This window comes from Hippocampus zosterae, chromosome 3 (genome assembly GCF_025434085.1).
Source record: "Hippocampus zosterae strain Florida chromosome 3, ASM2543408v3, whole genome shotgun sequence".
NCBI lineage: Eukaryota > Metazoa > Chordata > Actinopteri > Syngnathiformes > Syngnathidae > Hippocampus > Hippocampus zosterae.
The window spans coordinates 11,623,347-11,642,313 of NC_067453.1; the positions used below are offsets into that span (position 1 = coordinate 11,623,347).

Consider the following 18,967-nt stretch of genomic DNA (forward strand, 5'->3'; position numbering starts at 1 on the left):
AGAGAGGTGACATTCCATGTCCCAAGAGCTAGCTTCTGCAGCCGAGGATCGGACCGCCAGGGTCCCCGCCTTTGGCTGCCGCCCAGCTCACATTGCACCCGACCCCTTTGGCCCCTCTCATGGGTGGTGAGCCCATGGGAAGGGGGACCCACGTTGCCTCTTCGGGCTGTGCCCGGCCGGGCCCCATGGGTGTAAGCCCGGCCACCAGGCGCCTGCCAACGAGCCCCACCTCCAGGCCTGGCTCCAGAGGGGGGCCCCGGTGACCCGCGTCCGGGCAAGGGAAACTGAGATCCATTAATTTTACTCATCATAAGGGGTCTTTTGAGCCGTGCTTTGTCTGGCCCCTCACCTAGAACCTGTTTGCCATGGGTGACCCTGCCAGGGGCATAAAGCCCCAGACAACTTAGCTTCTAGGATCATTGGAACACACAAACCCCTCCACCACGGTAAGGTGACGACTCACGGAGGGGAAGTCTTTTTAATTTGTTTATTATAACAATGGTTACTTTTAAACGGACGATAGAGATGGAGAGTAACAAAGTAGAATAACAAATACTTCCTTAATCTCCTCAAGAAGATTTTTCAAGTAGGTCAATATCTATATTTAGCAGCTTCTAGTGTTTAAAAATAATATTTATACTATCACAAATAAAATAAATGTAAAACAAACAAGAAAACAGACACCACGATTAAGGCGGTGGTCCAACTTTCGGCTTGTCCCATCAGTGTTCCCACAGCAAGTCAATCACATGATTTGTTTTGCATATTAGGCCGGCTGCCCTACGGATGCACTCTGCGGATGTGTGTGGGAGATGTCATCAAAAATTTAAGTTATAAATATGACCACAGCGTGGGACGATTTTTCTGAATCATTGTAGACATGAATTCCTTGAACGAATTGTGAGCATTATCAACTTAAAAAAATATATAGAACATCTTTGAGGACATGGCACAAGTATTGTTGGGGAGGGGCGTCACACCCGGTCGTAGGTGCAAAGCGGTCTCCAATGGCCCACGTCACATCCACTATATTAACCACAAAGGGAGATCTTGCAATTTACCCACATAAATGAACGTTTCGAAAGACAATGTCATTTACGCACATCATTGACTCTATTTCTGTTTCAGCAATGTCAAGCACAGTGTGCACTTCAAGCGGCCTGATTTTAATGGAAATGAGGAGAGCCAATATGATTGGCCAGGAATGTTCCGCACCACAAGGGGCGCAAACGCCCAGTTACGCCCAATTTTACCTGTGCAAAATCTAGGAAAATACCAAAAGAAAGAAAACTCCACCCATGCTCAGAGTAAGACTTTGCTTTGAGCTAGACATGAAAATAGGGCCAATAATGTTGTTGGGAACTTTTTGTTTTGATAAAAATTGAACCACCACCAGCTCTTGGGGCGTATAAATGTTTTTTTAATTGTATTGTCTTTTTTTTTTTTTTTTTTTTTTAGTATAAGCAACATTTGAGTTCATAAAATAGGTAAGCTAATGTGTACAGAGATGCTTTGTTTTTTTGTTGTTTTTTTTTACCTATGTGACAACTTATGAGAACAAGTACATGTTTTATATACCGTAATTGACTATGACTTTTTTAAAGTACATTTCAGAGTTTGGACTTTTACTGAAGTAAAGTATTTGAATGTAAAATAAATAAATTGTAATTATATTTTTGTAAGTCTTTTTTACGCAAGTATCTGCATATCTACTTTTCACCGCTGTCGACTGGATACATGTTTCCTTTTGATGACAATGCTTACTTTTCACAGTTACAAAAGTGTTTAATTGTGTGTAAATGTTTGCCCTAAGATGGTAATTATAATTCCAATTAAAGAAGAGGCCACGGACCACATAATAGGTTTTCTCTTAACCCAAGTTTAACAGGCACAAAATAGAATCTTTGCACTGCATCATTTTGTGAACCCCATAAGTGAAAGAGTAAACTGCTCACAAAATTTGGTAAAGTGAACAATTTAATGAGATCCAATACAAGAGATTCATGCCGCAAAAAAGATAATCCTTTCTTCAAATGTTCATTTTTTATGACATGGTCAGAGATGTATTAGTTTAACAATGCTTATTATTGTGCTAGTTATACAGTGGCGTGTAACCCTTATTGGATCACATGGATACATACTTCTCATATTTTGGTTAGCCTATTTAGCGAGATGAAATGACTTCAACATTTAGAAACGGCTGTCACTGTGATGCAAATTCAGTTCTATATTATTGCAAGCTAAAACCACAAGAGCACACATTGCACAAATATGAATCAAAATATCTTTGCAAAGGTATATTTTACAAAATATTTTATTTAAGACTCTACCAAAGCTGTGTACGTTCTGATTGTGAGCGAATGATTGAAAGTGACCAGAAACTATTGTGTTTCACACAAGGTGCTTCAGGAGAATCATGACAATATTTTTGGAACTTCTCAACAGATGCAGACATTTTCTGAGAAGGCGGAGGTGAATAGGACACCTGCTCATGGTTGAAGAAAACCACACCTCCAGAACAGCAGTCCAGTGGAATCCTGAGGGAAAAAGGAAAGACCATAGAACAACTGGCCAAGAATGGTAGAACTGAAAGCTTAGAACAAAAAAATGGGGAAGCATCCAGACTCTTAAAAGAATGAGGTAGCGTTAGTATTATTGATACAGCTCTTGCATCGGATGTCATAAGATGATACTCGGTACAAATAACTACTGTACCAACACTATAATACCAAAGAGTAATTTGCAGGCTCGAGAAAGAATGGATGCATGTACAGTTGGAGTTTTCACTTCATTTATTGCACTGTGCAGCACGAACACAATTTAGTTCTGATGTTATGTTTTTATTTACAATATTTAAAGAGTTGGATATTAACAAGCTACATCTACTCCAGTTAAGTTTTTGGAAAAATTGTACTTGTCAGAGAAGTTTGAATGCAACCTACTTTTTACTCTTACGTGACTGTTTTTGTTCAGAACAAACTCTACTTTTATTCCATTACAATCAGACACTGTCTGCTTGCGACTTGTATTTTTATCTGCGGGCATTTATTATTGCTTGCGTGATCTATATAGCTTTGTCAGAGAGAATTGTTTCACATGACGCTGTTTCAACAATCCAAACGAACTCCGAGTGACGTTTTACACCATTTGACTAATCAACTGGAACGAGACAGTCACGTGACTGTATACAGCCATCACACAACTCCATACAAAAGCAACATTTTCAAAGTGACTTATGTACAGAGACACACTTAGGTTACACAGAGGCCGTAGTTCACTCGCAACCCGAGTTTTGATTAGTGGAATAGAAAGTGAGTGGTTGGATTATGAAAAAGAACAGCCATGTTATGCACAGCCATTTGCGTCATCCTAAAATATCAGAATTTCAGCTGACAAGAATTCCACTTGCCACTTGAGAAACATACAAGAGGCTCTCTTGGTCTGCGTTTGCAAAATGCAATGCTCTGTTAAATAAAACCAGCTTGTCAACCACAGCATATTAATGCAAATTTCAGTTCATCTGATGCACTCAGACCCATGTGAGCACTTTGTTCCTAACTGTAGATACTGCTTTAACGGTATCCCTACCAGTACTTTTTTTTGGGGGGGGGGGGCACTATTTTATACACATTATTTTATATATATATTAAAAAAAAATCCACATCTCACCCCTCGGGTGGTGTCCGTCCCTCATTCAGCTCGGGTCCTCTACCAGAGGCCAGGAAGCTTGAGGGTTCTGCGCAGTATCCTTGCTGTTCCCAGAACTGCACATTTCTGGACTGAGATGTCCGATGTTGTTCCCGGGATCTGTTGCAACCACTCATCTAGTTTGGGGGTCACTGCCCCGAGTGCTCCGACCACCACAGGCACGACTGTCACCTTTACCTTCCAGGCTCTCTCCAGCTCCTCTCTGAGCCCTTGGTATTTCTCCAGTTTCTCATGTTCCTTCTTCCTGATGTTTCCATCACTTGGGACCGCTACATCCACTACAACGGCTTTCCTCTGCCCTTTATCGATGATCACGATATCTGGTTGGTTCGCCATTACCATCTTGTCAGTCTGGATCTGGAAGTCCCACAGGATCTTCGCTCTGTCATTCTCCACCACCTTCGGAGGTGTTTCCCATTTTGACCTTGGGGTTTCCAGTCCATACTCCGCACAGATGTTTCGGTAGACTATGCCAGCCACCTGGTTATGGCGTTCCATGTAGGCTTTCCCTGCCAGCATCTTACACCCTGCAGTAATGTGTTGGATCGTCTCAGGTGCCTCTTTGCACAACCTACACCTTGGGTCTTGTGTGGTGTGGTATATCTGGGCCTCGATGGCTCTGGTGCTCAAGGCCTGCTCCTGAGCAGCCAGGATGAGTGCCTCTGTGCTGTCCTTCAGGCCAGCCCTCTCTAGCCACTGATAGGACTTCTTGAGATCAGCCACCTCAGTTATGGTCCGGTGGTACATCCCGTGTAGGGGCTTGTCCTCCCATGATGGTCCCTCTTCCAGCGCCTCATCTTCTGTATGTATATATATATATATATATACTGTATATATATATATATATATATATATATATATATATATATAAGGCGGCCCGGTAGTTCAGTGGTTAGCACGTCGGCTTCACAGTGCAGAGGTACCGGGTTCGATTCCAGCTCCGGCCTCCCTGTGTGGAGTTTGCATGTTCTCCCCGGGCCTGCGTGGGTTTTCTCTGGGTGCTCTGGTTTCCTCCCATATTCCAAAAATATGCATGGCAGGCTGATTGAACACTCTAAATTGTCCCTAGGTGTGAGTGTGAGTGCGAATGGTTGTTCGTCTCTGTGTGCCCTGCGATTGGCTGGCAACCGATTCAGGGGTGCCCCCCGCCTACTGCCCGGAGACAGCTGGTATAGGCTCCAGCACCCCCCGAGGCCCTAGTGAGGATCAAGCGGTTAGGAAGATGAATGAATGAATGAATGAATATATATATATATCGCACAAGACTGCAGGTCCCGACGTACCAACCTGTGCACAGCTTGGATTGATTACAAGAAAGCCTATGACTCGATGCCACATACATGGATCACTGAATGCTTGGAGTTGTATAAGGTGAACAGGACCCTAAGAGCCTTCGTTGCGAACTCGATGAGGATGTGGAAAACCACACTTGAAGCCAAGTGTCCATCAAATGTGGCATATACCAAGGTGATGCACTCTCCCCACTGCTGTTCTGCATAGGACTGAACCCCCTAAGCCAAGTAATCACCAAGACAGGCTATGGATACCGCCTCAGAAATGGAGCTACAATCCGTCACCTCCTCTACATGGATGACATAAAGCTGTATGCTAAGAGCGAAAGGGACATAGATTCCCTGATCCACACAACCAGGATCTACAGCAGCGACATCGGGATGTCATTCGGGCTTGAGAAATGTAGTCGGATGGTGACTCAGAGAGGAAAGGTAGTCCGCACTGAAGGGGTCTCACTCCCAGAAGGAACAATAGCAGACATTGAGGACAGCTACAAGTACCTTGGTATACCACAAGCCAATGGCAACCTCGAACTGGCAACAAGGAAAGCGGCTACGGCCAAATACCTCCAGCGAGTGAGGCAAGTCCTAAGAAGCCAGCTCAATGGCAAGAATAAGACCCGGGCAATAAACAGCTATGCCCTGCCAGTGATCAGATACCCTGCAGGAATAATAAGGTGGCCAAAGGAAGAGATTCAGACCACGGACGTTAAGACCCGAAAGCCCCTAACCATGCATGGAGGGTTCCATCCCAAATCCAGCACCCTGAGACTGTACGCAAGCCGAAAGGAAGGAGGCCGGGGACTAGTGAGTGTGAGAGCCACTGTCCAGGATGAAACATCCAAGCTCCATGAATACATCAAGGAGAAGGCTCCAACGAATGACGTACACAGAGAATGTCTCAGACAATGGGGAACAGAAGATGAGGCGCTGGAAGAGGGACCATCATGGGAGGACAAGCCCCTACACGGGATGTACCACCGGACCGTAACTGAAGTGGCTGATCTCAAGAAGTCCTATCAGTGGCTAGAGAGGGCTGGCCTGAAGGACAGCACAGAGGCACTCATCCTGGCTGCTCAGGAGCAGGCCTTGAGCACCAGAGCCATCGAGGCCCAGATATACCACACCAGACAAGACCCAAGGTGTAGGTTGTGCAAAGAGGCACCTGAGACGATCCAACACATAACTGCAGGGTGTAAGATGCTGGCAGGGAAAGCCTACATGGAACGCCATAACCAGGTGGCTGGCATAGTCTACCGAAACATCTGTGCGGAGTATGGACTGGAAACCCCAAGGTCAAAATGGGAAACACCTCCGAAGGTGGTGGAGAATGACAGAGCGAAGATCCTGTGGGACTTCCAGATCCAGACTGACAAGATGGTAATGGCGAACCAACCAGATATCGTGATCATAGATAAAGGGCAGAGGAAAGCCGTTGTAGTGGATGTAGCGGTCCCAAGTGATGGAAACATCAGGAAGAAGGAACATGAGAAACTGGAGAAATACCAAGGGCTCAGAGAGGAGCTGGAGAGAGCCTGGAAGGTAAAGGTGACAGTCGTGCCTGTGGTGGTCGGAGCACTCGGGGCAGTGACCCCCAAACTAGATGAGTGGTTGCAACAGATCCCGGGAACAACATCGGACATCTCAGTCCAGAAATGTGCAGTGCTGGGAACAGCAAGGATACTGCGCAGAACCCTCAAGCTTCCTGGCCTCTGGTAGAGGACCCGAGCTGAATGAGGGACGGACACCACCCGAGGGGTCAGATGAGGATTTTTTGTGTGTGTGTGTGTGTGTGTGTGTGTGTGTGTGTGTGTAGCCGCTAGCCAGAATAGCCGGTGCAAAGAAAATACATAATACATTAAACATAATTGTTCATTGAGGTGAAATTGAGTACTTGCATTCAATTTGAGCGTAGATTGCTGCAAAGCTGTTATATCACACCAAATCTTAGGACAATAGTTCACTTAAGCATGTTCTCCACTTTCACCCGAGGCTAATGGTGAAAAATGCAAAAAATCCTTTACAGGCTCTTTGTGTGAATTCTGGAGTTATACAACCCTTTCACATTAAATACTATTTGGTATCACAAGCTAAAATAAGCAGATTCAGTGTCCTTGACATTTGCAAGTTTCGACCCCCCCGCCCCCTCAGCACCTGTCTGGATAACAATACCTGTTTGAATCCATAATCACACAACATTTAACCCCCCCCCCCCCCCCCTAATCCCTGAAATGTAGATTTTGTGTGTTTCATCCCAGTTTATGTGCTCATTTTCTTTGAAAAGTAGTTCTGCTCTGTTTGAGCATACACCTTCGAAGATTAACCTACATTAAGACCATTGATCGTGTCTCACCGGTACAACGTTAGCATGTTAAGCATTGCCTAATCCGTCTCATGCTACCTGGATTTTCATATTGGTGAAATAATCCAGATGAAGGAAAATAAGGGCCGAGTCACCTAAGGATCTGTTTAAAAGCTTCTTATCAGAGACCTGCACTCCCACGGTTAAACTAAAAAGGGCAATGATATAGCCTTTCAAGCTCACAAGCTACGGATTTAATCAAAGCAGCTTGGGATAAAATGAAGTTTGGTGGTTTGTGCGCGAGTTCAAATGCATGTCCGAAAACAATGCAAATTGAGTCCGCACCCGGGTCATGTCTGAAGAGTGATCCGCCTCAAAATCATTCTAAGATATTTGAAGACATGCGAGCGTCATGGAGTGATCACAAATAACGAACGGCTAGTTACACAACGTTGAACCGTTAAAACTTAAAAGGATTAAACAACAATGTGGATTACACCAATTTGGAATTGTGAAACATAAATCTTAGAAATAACGACAATAACAAGAGATCATGAGTCTTTACTTTTCCTAGTCATATGAGCCTCAAAACTGGAGTCATTTTTTTCTGACTTGTTTTAGGGAGACAATTACAAACTACGCCTAAATCGTGCACGGTTGTCACTGTTTCTCTATGATGTTTATCTTCATATAAACACTAGCTTTGAGCTAACATTTCTCCCATGTAGAGTTTGACTGCTCTTTTATTGCAGTAGTAGTGAAGACGTGCGAAAACAATAACGGCAATGTGCTCCGTAGGTCGGTGGGAATAGCATCAATTGGGTTCCTGACAAATGCCCACAAAGGGTCATCTGCAAAGAAAGATAATTTCTTGAAGGCAAAAAATAAGGGGCGTGACTTGTCAACAAATTCATTTATTTTATTTTCTCATTCATCTTTTCTGCCTCGACACAAAGCAAATCATAAACCAACACATTCATTAAGCAGGTCGAGAGCAGGAGAAAAGTGAGCTATCGCTGGGACAGGATTTGTAATATGTGGGCCGGAGGCAAAGTTTACAGTCCAACAAAACAATCAACAGCCAAAAGAAAAACCTCATGACAAGTATGGAAGACGGACTCACCAATTAATTAACCTTTATACTAACAGAAGCCTACATCTGTTTAGAGGGGGATTGAATGATGTTAGAGTGCATAAAGAAGTTTGAGAAATGCTTTGTACAGACAGGTCATTTCTGCTGCATCCGGGCAGCTTTGAACTTCGACATCCGTTTTACAGGCTGCTGAGGAGCTTCCACGTCAGGCGAAGCTACCTCCTCCAGTTTCCGCTCCATGATGGTTGGCAACGCCGGAGGACTGATGGTAAGGAAGGGAACAGCCAAGGGCATTGAGTCCTTTTCCACCACTGTACCCGAGAAGGCCTGGACAACAAAGACAGAAGTATAAACGTTTCAAATTGCCTGTTGATTTGATGCAGAACAGAATGAGGTATTTCAAAATGTGCGGCAGCAAGTTGAACCGAACAGTACCACTTGGTGGAAGCAAGACTAAGGCACTACAGTGAGGTTTAAGAATCACCAAATCAGTAATCTAAAAACACAGCCAGGTCTGCTTCACCTCAAACTTTCCTGCAGGATGCCATGGCATTCCCTTGGTGCTATCCTCTTCCGTAAGGCTGTCGCTGTTGTCGCTGGGTGTGCTCTCATCATGGCTGAAGCTACGGCCCATCATCCGCCGCTCGTCCATGTCTGCTGCGCTTCCCTCGCTTGTGTCACTGCACACGCTGTTCTCGCGGCTGCGTGACTTCAGAATGGACTTTTTAGGTACGGGCTCCCCATCCCTCACGTCCACAAACAACCTGATGGGAAATATACTTATATGAACTCCCTGTATTCGCTTAACTGCACTAAATGTCGTTCCAGAGATGATGGTTCAACCTGTAGATGTCTGCAGGTGTTTGGATTTTGTGAACGTCGTGATGAGCGTGGCCGTTTTGGTGACCGTTTTTCTTTTTACGCTTTGAATGTTCCTTCAGTTCTTTCCGTTCGCTGAACTTGAGAGTGGTGTTTTTACTTGTGTTGATCCTCACCTAAAGCAAAGCGGGATTTGGATTTAACCCGAAGCCTGGGAACACATTTCCAAAACAACGGTCCAGTTATCACACTGACCTTCTTGGGCTCAACTGTGTGGGAGAAATAAATGGTCGGTAGATTGTGGTCCTCCTCGTCGTCTTCTTTCATTTCTCCACTGGGGGGCGCATTGATGTGGGATTTCACAAAAAGTCCATTAGATGCAGTGGGGGAGTCCGTGTCGTTCCGATCCTCCGAGGAAGATGATGAAGTGTCCTCACTTCCAACGTTCGCATTATCAGACAAGCTAAAGAGACAAACTGCAATGAATGACCTGAAAGTGAAACAACAGGCGCGGTAACATACCTGTCCTGCTCATTTTGTACTTCCTCGATTTTCTCAAGTTCATCCAGTCGAGCCCACAACTCCTCCTGCGTCATGAAACTCTTCGTGCTTCCGTTTTGTTGGGCCTCTTCTCCGCTGCCTTCATTTTCCTCTTCCAAATCCACCACAGTTTCCAGTTTGGGCTTGGAATTTGGCCTGTGAGCCACTCGACGCTTTCCTGAATGAAGTATTTTTACATTTCAATGTGATATGATTTTGCATAGGATTCACTAGTGTGCTGGCAAACAAAAATGATACCTTTTGTGACAGTGGCGTCATTCTTTCCAATCACCTCTCTAATGTCAACATAGTCCCCTTTTTCCTAAAAGGAAGGCAGACTCCATAAATGCATTGCGTTTCAGGGAAGTTTTGATACCGTGTTGATTTTAACGTTAAGCAACGTACCGTGACCGTATTTTCCCAGTCCTTCACCATTCCTACTCTGGTTTCAAAGTTTGTCATTGTCTTGGACAGACCGCAAAGTTCATTCTTGACATCTGCAACAAAAGGTTTGGAGATATTAAAATTCCCATTCTGGTTGATAGTGGCAGACGGATGAAAAGTAATGTGTACACATGGCTGTGGGGGAGGAGAATTAAACTAAACATTTAACAGAATGATTGAAATGTTTAAAATGCTCTGCAAGTGGAGAGGGGAAATCATGACACTAAACAGTAGAAAATATCCTCTGGCCCAAATACCACTCCGGATCATTAAATCTTCACAACAATTAAGCCCTTTTACAAAACGCAAGCAGAGCCCTTGTTTCCATGGCAATGCGGAGCCCCTTCAGTGTGTGCATCAAGTGGAAGTGAGAAAAGGTCAAACACAGAAGGCCTGACAAGTCCATCGCTGTCTGACACATTTCAGCTCACTATGTTTGCATTGCACCACTTAGCTCTGTAATAGCAGGGCAGGCAGGGGCAGATTTGGGGATAGATTGGGATGAGAAGGTGGGGCTCATGATGGACTGAGGCAGGATATTTCTGCTTCACTCAACACTGCCAAAATGTTCTCATCAAATATTGTCACATGCATCCCATTCACATTATCATTCTCTATTTCACACAGACAAAGAATGTTGTGGTATGAATTGGAATCAGAGCAAGTTCGTGCATTATACAAGCTTCGGGTTACGCACCCCCAAAAAATATTTAAAATAGAGCTGCAAGTAGCAATACTCTGGCCCTTGCCCCACTTTTGTCTTCATGGTGAATCCTCAAAATTATCATCAAGCCTTGACAGCACAATCAACACAGACATGAAAAACGCGCAGAAGCTTCACCATTTAAAGCAGAATCCTGGTTTCTGACTGAGGCTCATTTGCATCCACACAAAGCTATCATTAGTTGAGTGTTTTTCAATATGCGCTCTTTTACTTTGTTAGTGTTCAATGAGTTTGTGTGTGTGTGTGTGTGTGTGTGTGTGTGTGTGTGTGTGTGTGTGTGTAAAATGGCTATTTGGCGAATTACAGATTGGGAAACACTGCCACAAATAATTCCCCTTTCCTGTTTTGGGCAGCAGGACTTCTGTGATTGATGTAACAACGCCCTCTGCTGGGTGCAGAGTATTTTTTATTTTAATTTTTTAGACAAACGTGCCAACGTCTTTGCACAGTGGGTGCGTCACAAGATTTAAAAGGAGACTCACACTTCATCCTATGGTCGACAATTTTCTCAGCCTGCTTGGCGGAGCACTTTGCAAACCAGTTGTCACCAAGTAGCACGGTGACCTCATTAGAGTGCACCAGTTTCCCAGGCATGAAGGCCATAGGGCCAAACGGCACCTACCCAGAACAACAAGGGATGGAAAGACAAAAGATGAAGGACAGAGCATAAAGCAAGCCAGATTTCTGTGAATGTATTTCTTTTTGCGTGTGTGCACGCCTGCACACACGCAAAAATAAATACTCTCCGCTCTTCTTGGTGTACAGTGCATTTGGAAAGTATTCACAGTGCTTTTTCCACATTTTATTGTGTTACTGCATTCTTACAAAATGTAACGAAACACTTATTCCTATAAATTATTAAGACTAACAGCAAAACTGGGTTTCATTTTGTCAGTGCTGTATAGGATGGCGTGTGTAGACTTTTAACCAAAATGATAACAAGAAGAGTAATGTATTTTGCAATACAATTTTGTAACATCAGAAAACGTGGAAACTCTGGACACTTTGTATATTCGCTATATATTTTTATAGAGCCTCATACTTACCATGATGTCATAAGACAGTCTATCTGGAAGAGTTTTGAGGCGTTCTTTCAGGGCATCGTAATCACCTGAGACCTTCTCCCTATAGATTTACAGACACAGAAGTACTGTAATAGGTTGTGCAAGAAAAAAAGGTACCCACATTGTTTTAGCACAGAACAACGTGGGTGGGAGGAGGGGGAGGGGGGGGGTCATGTACAACAGTACAGTACTCAAGTGGACACACGGGATCACTGTAATGCATTTATATTAGTAGGAAACAGAATCAAGTTTTCTCAGTACGGCTTGTCCTCTGACTTCACAAGGTGAAAGCTAAAAAAACAAACAAAAAAAGCGTGAGTACTTAACACCAATGCGCACATAAATAAACCACAGCTTAGAATTGTTATGATAAAACCTTTTCCATGGGCCAAATTCAGCCCACTCCATTCCTTAATCCAGCTCACCAACGATTTCCATTTTTAAGCACCCCATTATATTTCTTATCCCCGATAAAATTTGTTAATTAAATTGTACCTATCCACTTCTCCAATGAAATCATTCATTCATTCATCTTCCTAACCGCTTGATCCCCACTAGGGTCGCGGGGGGTGCTGAAGCCTATCCCAGCTGTCTCCGGGCAGTAGGCGGGGGACACCCTGAATCGGTTGCCAGCCAATCGCAGGGCACACAGAGACGAACAACCATTCGCACTCACACTCACACCTAGGGACAATCTAGAGTGTTCAATCAGCCTGTCACGCATGTTTTTGGAATGTGGGAGGAAACCGGAGCACCCGGAGAAAACCCACGCAGGCCCGGGGAGAACATGCAAACTCCACACAGGGAGGCCGCAGCCGGAATCGAACCCGGTACCTCTGCACTGTGAAGCCGACGTGCTAACCACTGGACTACCGGGCCGCCCCCAATGAAATCATGGTTCTTATAATTAGATTTCTAAAAAATGTATATCAAAAAGTACATGAATAATTTTTATTTGACTACAAATTTGGATAATCAAGTATGATTAAATGAATTGTAATATAATGAGAAAATACAATTGAATCATTTTAACATAAATGAATTACATTCACACATTTTAACTTCCATTTTTTAAATCACATATACAAATGACCAGGCCCATCTCTCCATTATAAAAATCAAACTTAGCCTTTGGGCACAAATGTTTGCCCATCACTGGTTAAACTCAACTGGCTTATGTTGTGGAATTTGGGCAGTTTAGGCAATTGGAAGAGGGCACAAATAAAGTCTGGCCTGAAACTTCCCAACAGGCCAACATAGTATCCATCTACTCTACATGAAGCCTAATTACAGCAGCCCCAAATTGTCACCATTGAGCAAAACTGCGAGAGAGATAGAGAAGTTTGGTGCAGGATTGTTTGGAACTAAAAATAATGACATTTATCATGACAGATGCAATGCCACCGCTACATATATATCTACAATGGAGACAGATGAACAATGAACAGAGTAAAAAGTACTCCAGGCTCACAGAGTTAGTAATCTGGCAATGGCAAAACCTTTGGGGGAGGTTTTCACTGTCACAAAGCTACTTTCAAATGCTCATGTTTTATCAATGAGAATGAGTAGCCTGAAGTTAACTATTTCTTTATTTTTACAGTGCCTCATTACAGTTTCCCTGTGTATTTTAATGTGAAGATCCTGTGTATATTAAAAGAACAAAAATAGGGGGCGGAAGGTTCAATCATTCAATTATTGTATGCATTTCAGACAACACAATTTCCTATTTAAATATTGATTTTCATAGTGGGGAAATGTTCTGATGCTTTCTGAAATTTAAAATATATACTGTAAATATACACATAAATAAAACTGTAACCCATCCATCCATCCATCATTCTTGAGGCATTAGGAGGGGCACACGCTGAACTAATTGCCTGCCAATCGCAGGGCAAACATAGCCGAACAACCATTCACCCTAACAGTCAAATCAATGGACAATTTAGAGCAGGGGTGCCAAACCTTTTTTCACATAAGATCTACTTTTTCAAGCAACCAACTTCCCGTGATCGACCCATGACTGCACGGCCACACATACACACATGCGCATACCCATGCACACACGCATGCCATGATAAGCAGCAGCCAAAACAGTCCTTAACATGAAACAGAAAAATCAGGTAGATACAATAGCTTGTGAGGTTGTGAAAAGCGGAGGCATGGGACGCACTTTTGCAGCAAGTGCAGAGATTATCATGCGTACGTACAGTACGTGTACCGTTTTAAAATGCTTTTCCTGGCGCTCCAGATTCCCATTCTTTGCCAGTGCCATTGGTGAATTGTACATGAAATAAAATTTGAATGCCAATAATAATAATAGGGCGGCTTGGTGCTCAACTGGTTAGCACGCCGGCCTCACAGTGCAGAGATGCAGGGTTCGATTCCGGCTCCGGCCTTCCTGTGTGGAGTTTGCAGGTTCTCTCCGTGCCTGCGTGGGTTTTCACTGGGTACTCTGGTTTCATCCCACATTCCAAAAACATGCATGGCAGGTTAATGGAACACTCTAAATCAGGGGTGCCCATTAGGTAGATCCTGATCTACCGGTAGATCTAAGACAGGTCCCAAGTAGATCCGAGCAGTGTCGAGAAGAAAAAAAACAACCATTTTTGCATCTTTGTACATCTCAGTAATATATTTTTTGTGTTAATATACACTGCACACTAATAATCTCATCAGTCTCATTTTCACAAAAAAATATTTCAATAAAAATTAAATAAAGCAGGTAAACCTTAAATTTACAGTGGTGCGTGATTACATCACCGGATGTTGTTAGCGCTCAGCAGTTTGCAATTGCAGCTTGTGATCAGAGCTGTTGCGCTCTATCTTTTATCGTCATGATTCTCATTCAGAGTTTGCTTCGTGTTCAATTCACCGAGGGCACGAGCAAAGAATAGGAATCTAGGAGGGCCCAGGGAAACACTTTAAAACGGTACGTGTGAGTTACGATAGTTAACAGGCTGCAAAAGTGCGTCGTATGCCTCCATTTCAGGCCGTTTCTCATCATGGCGTGCGCGTTCGTGTGTGTGTGTGTGTGCGTGTGCGGGTGTGCGCGCGCCGGTAAGGGTAGATCCCGGGAGGTTAGTTGATCGAAAAGTAGATCTTCGATCCAAAAAGTTTGGGCACCCCTGCTCTAAAATGTCCCTCGGTGTGCGTGTGCCAATGGTTGTATGTCTCTGTGTGCTCCATGATTGGCTGGCAACCAGTTCAGGGTGTCCCCTGCCTACAGCCCCAAGACAGCTAGAATAGGCTCCTGCGCACCCCGCGACCCTTGTGAGGATAAGCGGATCAGAAAATGAATGGATGGATAATAAATAATTAAAGATAGACTGCAACAGCTCTGATCGCAAGCTGCAATGGCTGACTGCGAACAACTTCCGGTGATGGAGATCATTCACCACCGTTGGTTAAAGGTGAAATGCTTTTTAATTTTTTAATACTTTTTTGGAGTGAAATTGATGGGATGCTTAGGGTGCAGTGTGCACTAATACAAGCATATCTAGTATTAATAACATGCAGACACACTAAAATGTTTTTTCACCCATTTCCCCCTACAACCCTTGTGATCGACTTGGGCCCAGTCCGTGGACTACTGGTCGATCATGATCGACGTATTGGGCATGCCTGATTTAGAGTGTTCACTGCCATCTTACAGTGTCCAGTTCGTCAAATGCTTTTACACTAATGAAATTAGACTGCAATGAAGACTCAATCAGTAACGGTTCGCTCACAGGTATTTGTACTTCATCTCCCCCACCTTGTCTAACACCCACTCCCTATCATCTGTTCATGAAGGGAACTCTCAAGTGTGCAAGATTTATTAATGACATCTGGATTCCAGTAGTTAATTGCTTTGTTACAGTTGCAACAGCTTACAGAACAGAGGCATAGTAAATTGGTTATATACATGTGATCACGCTGGTCAACATGCTCACTAAATTAATACAGTTGCAGACAGGGGGTTATACACCTGATGGTATTATTCATTAAAAATTGTTCCTTGCGCCAAAGTAGAGGGGTGTTATGCTAGCCTATCAGAGCTATGAATTCTTGCTTAGGAATTGGTGGCTGATTTCACCTCTCCAAGCACTTTGGATGCATTTCAACACAATATGAAACTCCTATTTTCAGTTAGCGGCCCGGTGGTCGACAGGTTAGGTCTCATGGTGCAGTGCAGGGTTCAATTCCAGCTCCGACCTTCATGTGTAGAGTTTGCATGTTCTCCCCGTGCCTGCATGTTTTTTTTCTGGGTACTCCGGTTTCCTCCCACATTCCAAAATCATGTGTGGCAGGTTAATGGAACACTCTAAATTGTCCCTTGGTGTGAGTGTGAGCGTGAATGGTTGGTTGTCGATGTGTGCCCTGCGATTGGCTGAGAACCAGTTCAGGGTGTCCCCCACCTCCTGCCCAAAGACAGCTGGGATAGGCTCCACCACGCCTCGTGACCCTTGTGTGGATAAGCGGATCAGAGAATGGATGGAGTGATATAGTCAGTTAAAAAGCAATGCTCGCTTTATACCCCCCCCCCCCCCTTCAAACTGGTTGATACTCATTTAAATTAAGAATCGACATTTAAGTTTCTGATCCAGAAAGTTTCTCCTTATTTTATTTACAGATATACAGCATGTTCTACTTGTACAATGAAGTCTCCAGCGTTTAACAACACAGAATTTCTCAGTGCTAGCCTTTAAGTAGTGATACTTACCAATGCTGAATTTGACGTTCACAGTCCTTCACCACCTGTTATTACAGGGACATGAATTCACAACATATGATGATGGGCAAATATAAATTGTGAAATTTAAACTGTACTGTATTTCTGGAAAATGGCCACTTCTATTTTTTTCTGTTGACTGATCTTGTGAAACAACAAGCAATTCATACAATGGGAAATTTAGTAATACTAGACCAAGACTCACACCTGGGATCCACACCCAGAATATATTTTTAAAAATAAATATTTCAAAAATACACTCAAAATAAGGTACACCTGAGGTATAATGATGCACAACAACTATTTAAATTCTGGGAGGCACACGTACTCTTATCTTTATTAGGAACGTAAAGACAGTCATTTTGCCCTTGAACGCCTGTTTGTACAACAATGGGCTATAATAACGCGTTTCGCGATTTAATTGTCACGCAGTAGTATTGTGACCAAAAACAAAAACACGCACACAGAGATCGTCAATTAGGTGGTCATTTTTTATGACGCAATACAAACAAGATCAGGAAGTGGTAATTTTTTTTTTACTGTTCATGTCAATGACAATACTAGTATCACGGCCATCAGTATAACTTCCTACGGTATCTTGGAAAATCCTATTGTTTGCAGTTCCATGTGCCTTTACTGTGTGTTGTGATTTCTAAAAGTCGAGTAGAGCGGGGAGGTTAGGGGCGCGTTTGCATGCAAAACACTTACACGCCACGTTAGCCTGCTTAGCTAATTAGCCAACTCCTTCACTTTCGTTTACCCACGGCAGACATGTAAAGGTTAAACTGGCAGCCTTGCGTCGACTTGATTAATTACACGCCATGCTTAAATGAAACGAAACGTGAATCTGATTTTCTTTTTGGGTAAAACGATCGAGACGGTGACTTGTGAGCTCAAGTGGTTTTACAAAGTAGATTCTGGAAAATTAAACGTCGTGGGTACAAGATTGACGTAACATGATACTGGTTTACCATGTGATCTGTTTATTGCACAACAGAAATAAGGTTGGCCCAATCGTGGTCCAAAAACGCGCCCCCCTGGTCCACCGTGTGGTCGGTAGCTGGGGTTCGACTCGACGCCCCTTTAATACGATCGTACTGTATATGCTTTTTGTCATCCTTATTGGTTACCTTTTCGTGTTCCTCTCGGAGCCTGGTAATTCCGCCGGGGTCCTCCATGTTGATTTCACTCTTTATCATCTCGATGGCAGAGCAATATTTTTGGGTAGTTTTGGTGAGCAAGAAACAAAGCTCAAGGGTTGTTGTGAGTCCTAAAGAAGTGTTTATGAGTGCAGCAGGAGCCTCTTCTCGGACCCACTTTAGTCGAAGTCATCAACGTGTCAGCGGCAATGATCCTCACTTTTGGAAGCAATAACATCTCACACTCCAATTTCAGGATCCCCGCATCCTTCCCCTCCAAAAAAAGCAAAGACAAGATGCCCAGTTAAAAAGATACCTCTTCGACGTCTCCACTCTCCATCAGACTACGAAATGGCACTGACTCGGCTGGAGTTAAAGCAAAACATCCTGTTTGTTTTGCGAGTTATTTTCAGAATAAATCATTACCGAACCGAAAACAAGAGGATATGGATGACTGCCTCGCAAGCTTGTCCCCCAAAACAATATCTGAAACAAACATAAAATCATTTCACCATAAATTCAAATAGTTTTGCTAGCACTGGTGTGTGAAACACGTTGTAACTTTCAGGGTAGCACTTGAGCTTTTATTTTGAAGAAACGTCGTTTCCTGCATGTCATAGAGTTTAGCTCACTATTTGTCGGTGCATTTTAGCAAATCTGCTATGCGACGGAGACAATGTTCTCGACAAGAACCAGTTTGAATCATTTTAATTTAATTTGTCACACAACAATTGATATCTAGATTATCTTTATTTGCACAATCATCGGATTACAAAAAACTAATTCTAGACCCCCACCACCACATCACTTGCCTCAAATATCGGATAGACTGTTAACTACAGATTTAAGTTCCCCAAAACTATCCTTTATATCTTATCGAAGTACTTAAAATAAACATGATAAGAAAGAGTAGTTGTGAAAATCATTCACCCCTAAAGAATACGGCTCAAGACAAGGAAATCGTTGTTTGTTATAGTTACGATCGTAAAATGTTTGTGACATACAATGATGGACATCGTCATACAGAGCCAACGCTATAGTGGTTGCTCTAATTAAACATTGTGTTGCTGCTATAAGATAGATTACTAAATCACGCATGATGATTAACATTTCGAGTAATAAATAGGTGTC

At 43.3% G+C, this 18,967-nt stretch overlaps 1 protein-coding gene across 2 annotated transcripts; it reads right to left on the reverse strand.

Annotated features, from left to right (window-relative positions):
- Nucleotides 1-8,200: 8,200 nt before the first annotated feature.
- uri1 (URI1 prefoldin like chaperone) lies at nucleotides 8,201-18,218 on the reverse strand. 2 transcript variants are annotated; one of them, XM_052061740.1, is made up of 11 exons: nucleotides 17,828-18,218; nucleotides 16,689-16,723; nucleotides 11,969-12,047; nucleotides 11,405-11,540; nucleotides 10,160-10,251; nucleotides 10,013-10,076; nucleotides 9,737-9,932; nucleotides 9,470-9,677; nucleotides 9,239-9,390; nucleotides 8,919-9,159; nucleotides 8,201-8,722 (listed from the first exon to the last, which is right to left on the reverse strand). In XM_052061740.1, the coding sequence occupies exons 1-11, from the start codon at nucleotides 17,894-17,896 to the stop codon at nucleotides 8,531-8,533; spliced, it is 1,464 nt and encodes a 487-aa protein (XP_051917700.1). In that variant the 5' UTR covers nucleotides 17,897-18,218; the 3' UTR covers nucleotides 8,201-8,530. The 2 variants fall into 2 exon arrangements, with proteins under 2 accessions (XP_051917700.1, XP_051917701.1); XM_052061741.1 differs by lacking the exon at nucleotides 17,828-18,218 and adding an exon at nucleotides 17,290-17,801.
- Nucleotides 18,219-18,967: the final 749 nt, after the last annotated feature.

Coding starts and splice junctions, on each gene's coding strand:
- uri1 (XM_052061740.1), bottom strand. CDS start 17,896: ATGATAAAGAGTGAAATCAACATGGAGGACCCCGGCGGAATTACCAGG. Junction 10,077..10,159: donor ACTGGGAAAATACGGTCACG/GTACGTTGCTTA, acceptor CCTTCCTTTTAG/GAAAAAGGGGACTATGTTGA. Junction 9,391..9,469: donor ACACAGTTGAGCCCAAGAAG/GTCAGTGTGATA, acceptor GCTTTGCTTTAG/GTGAGGATCAACACAAGTAA.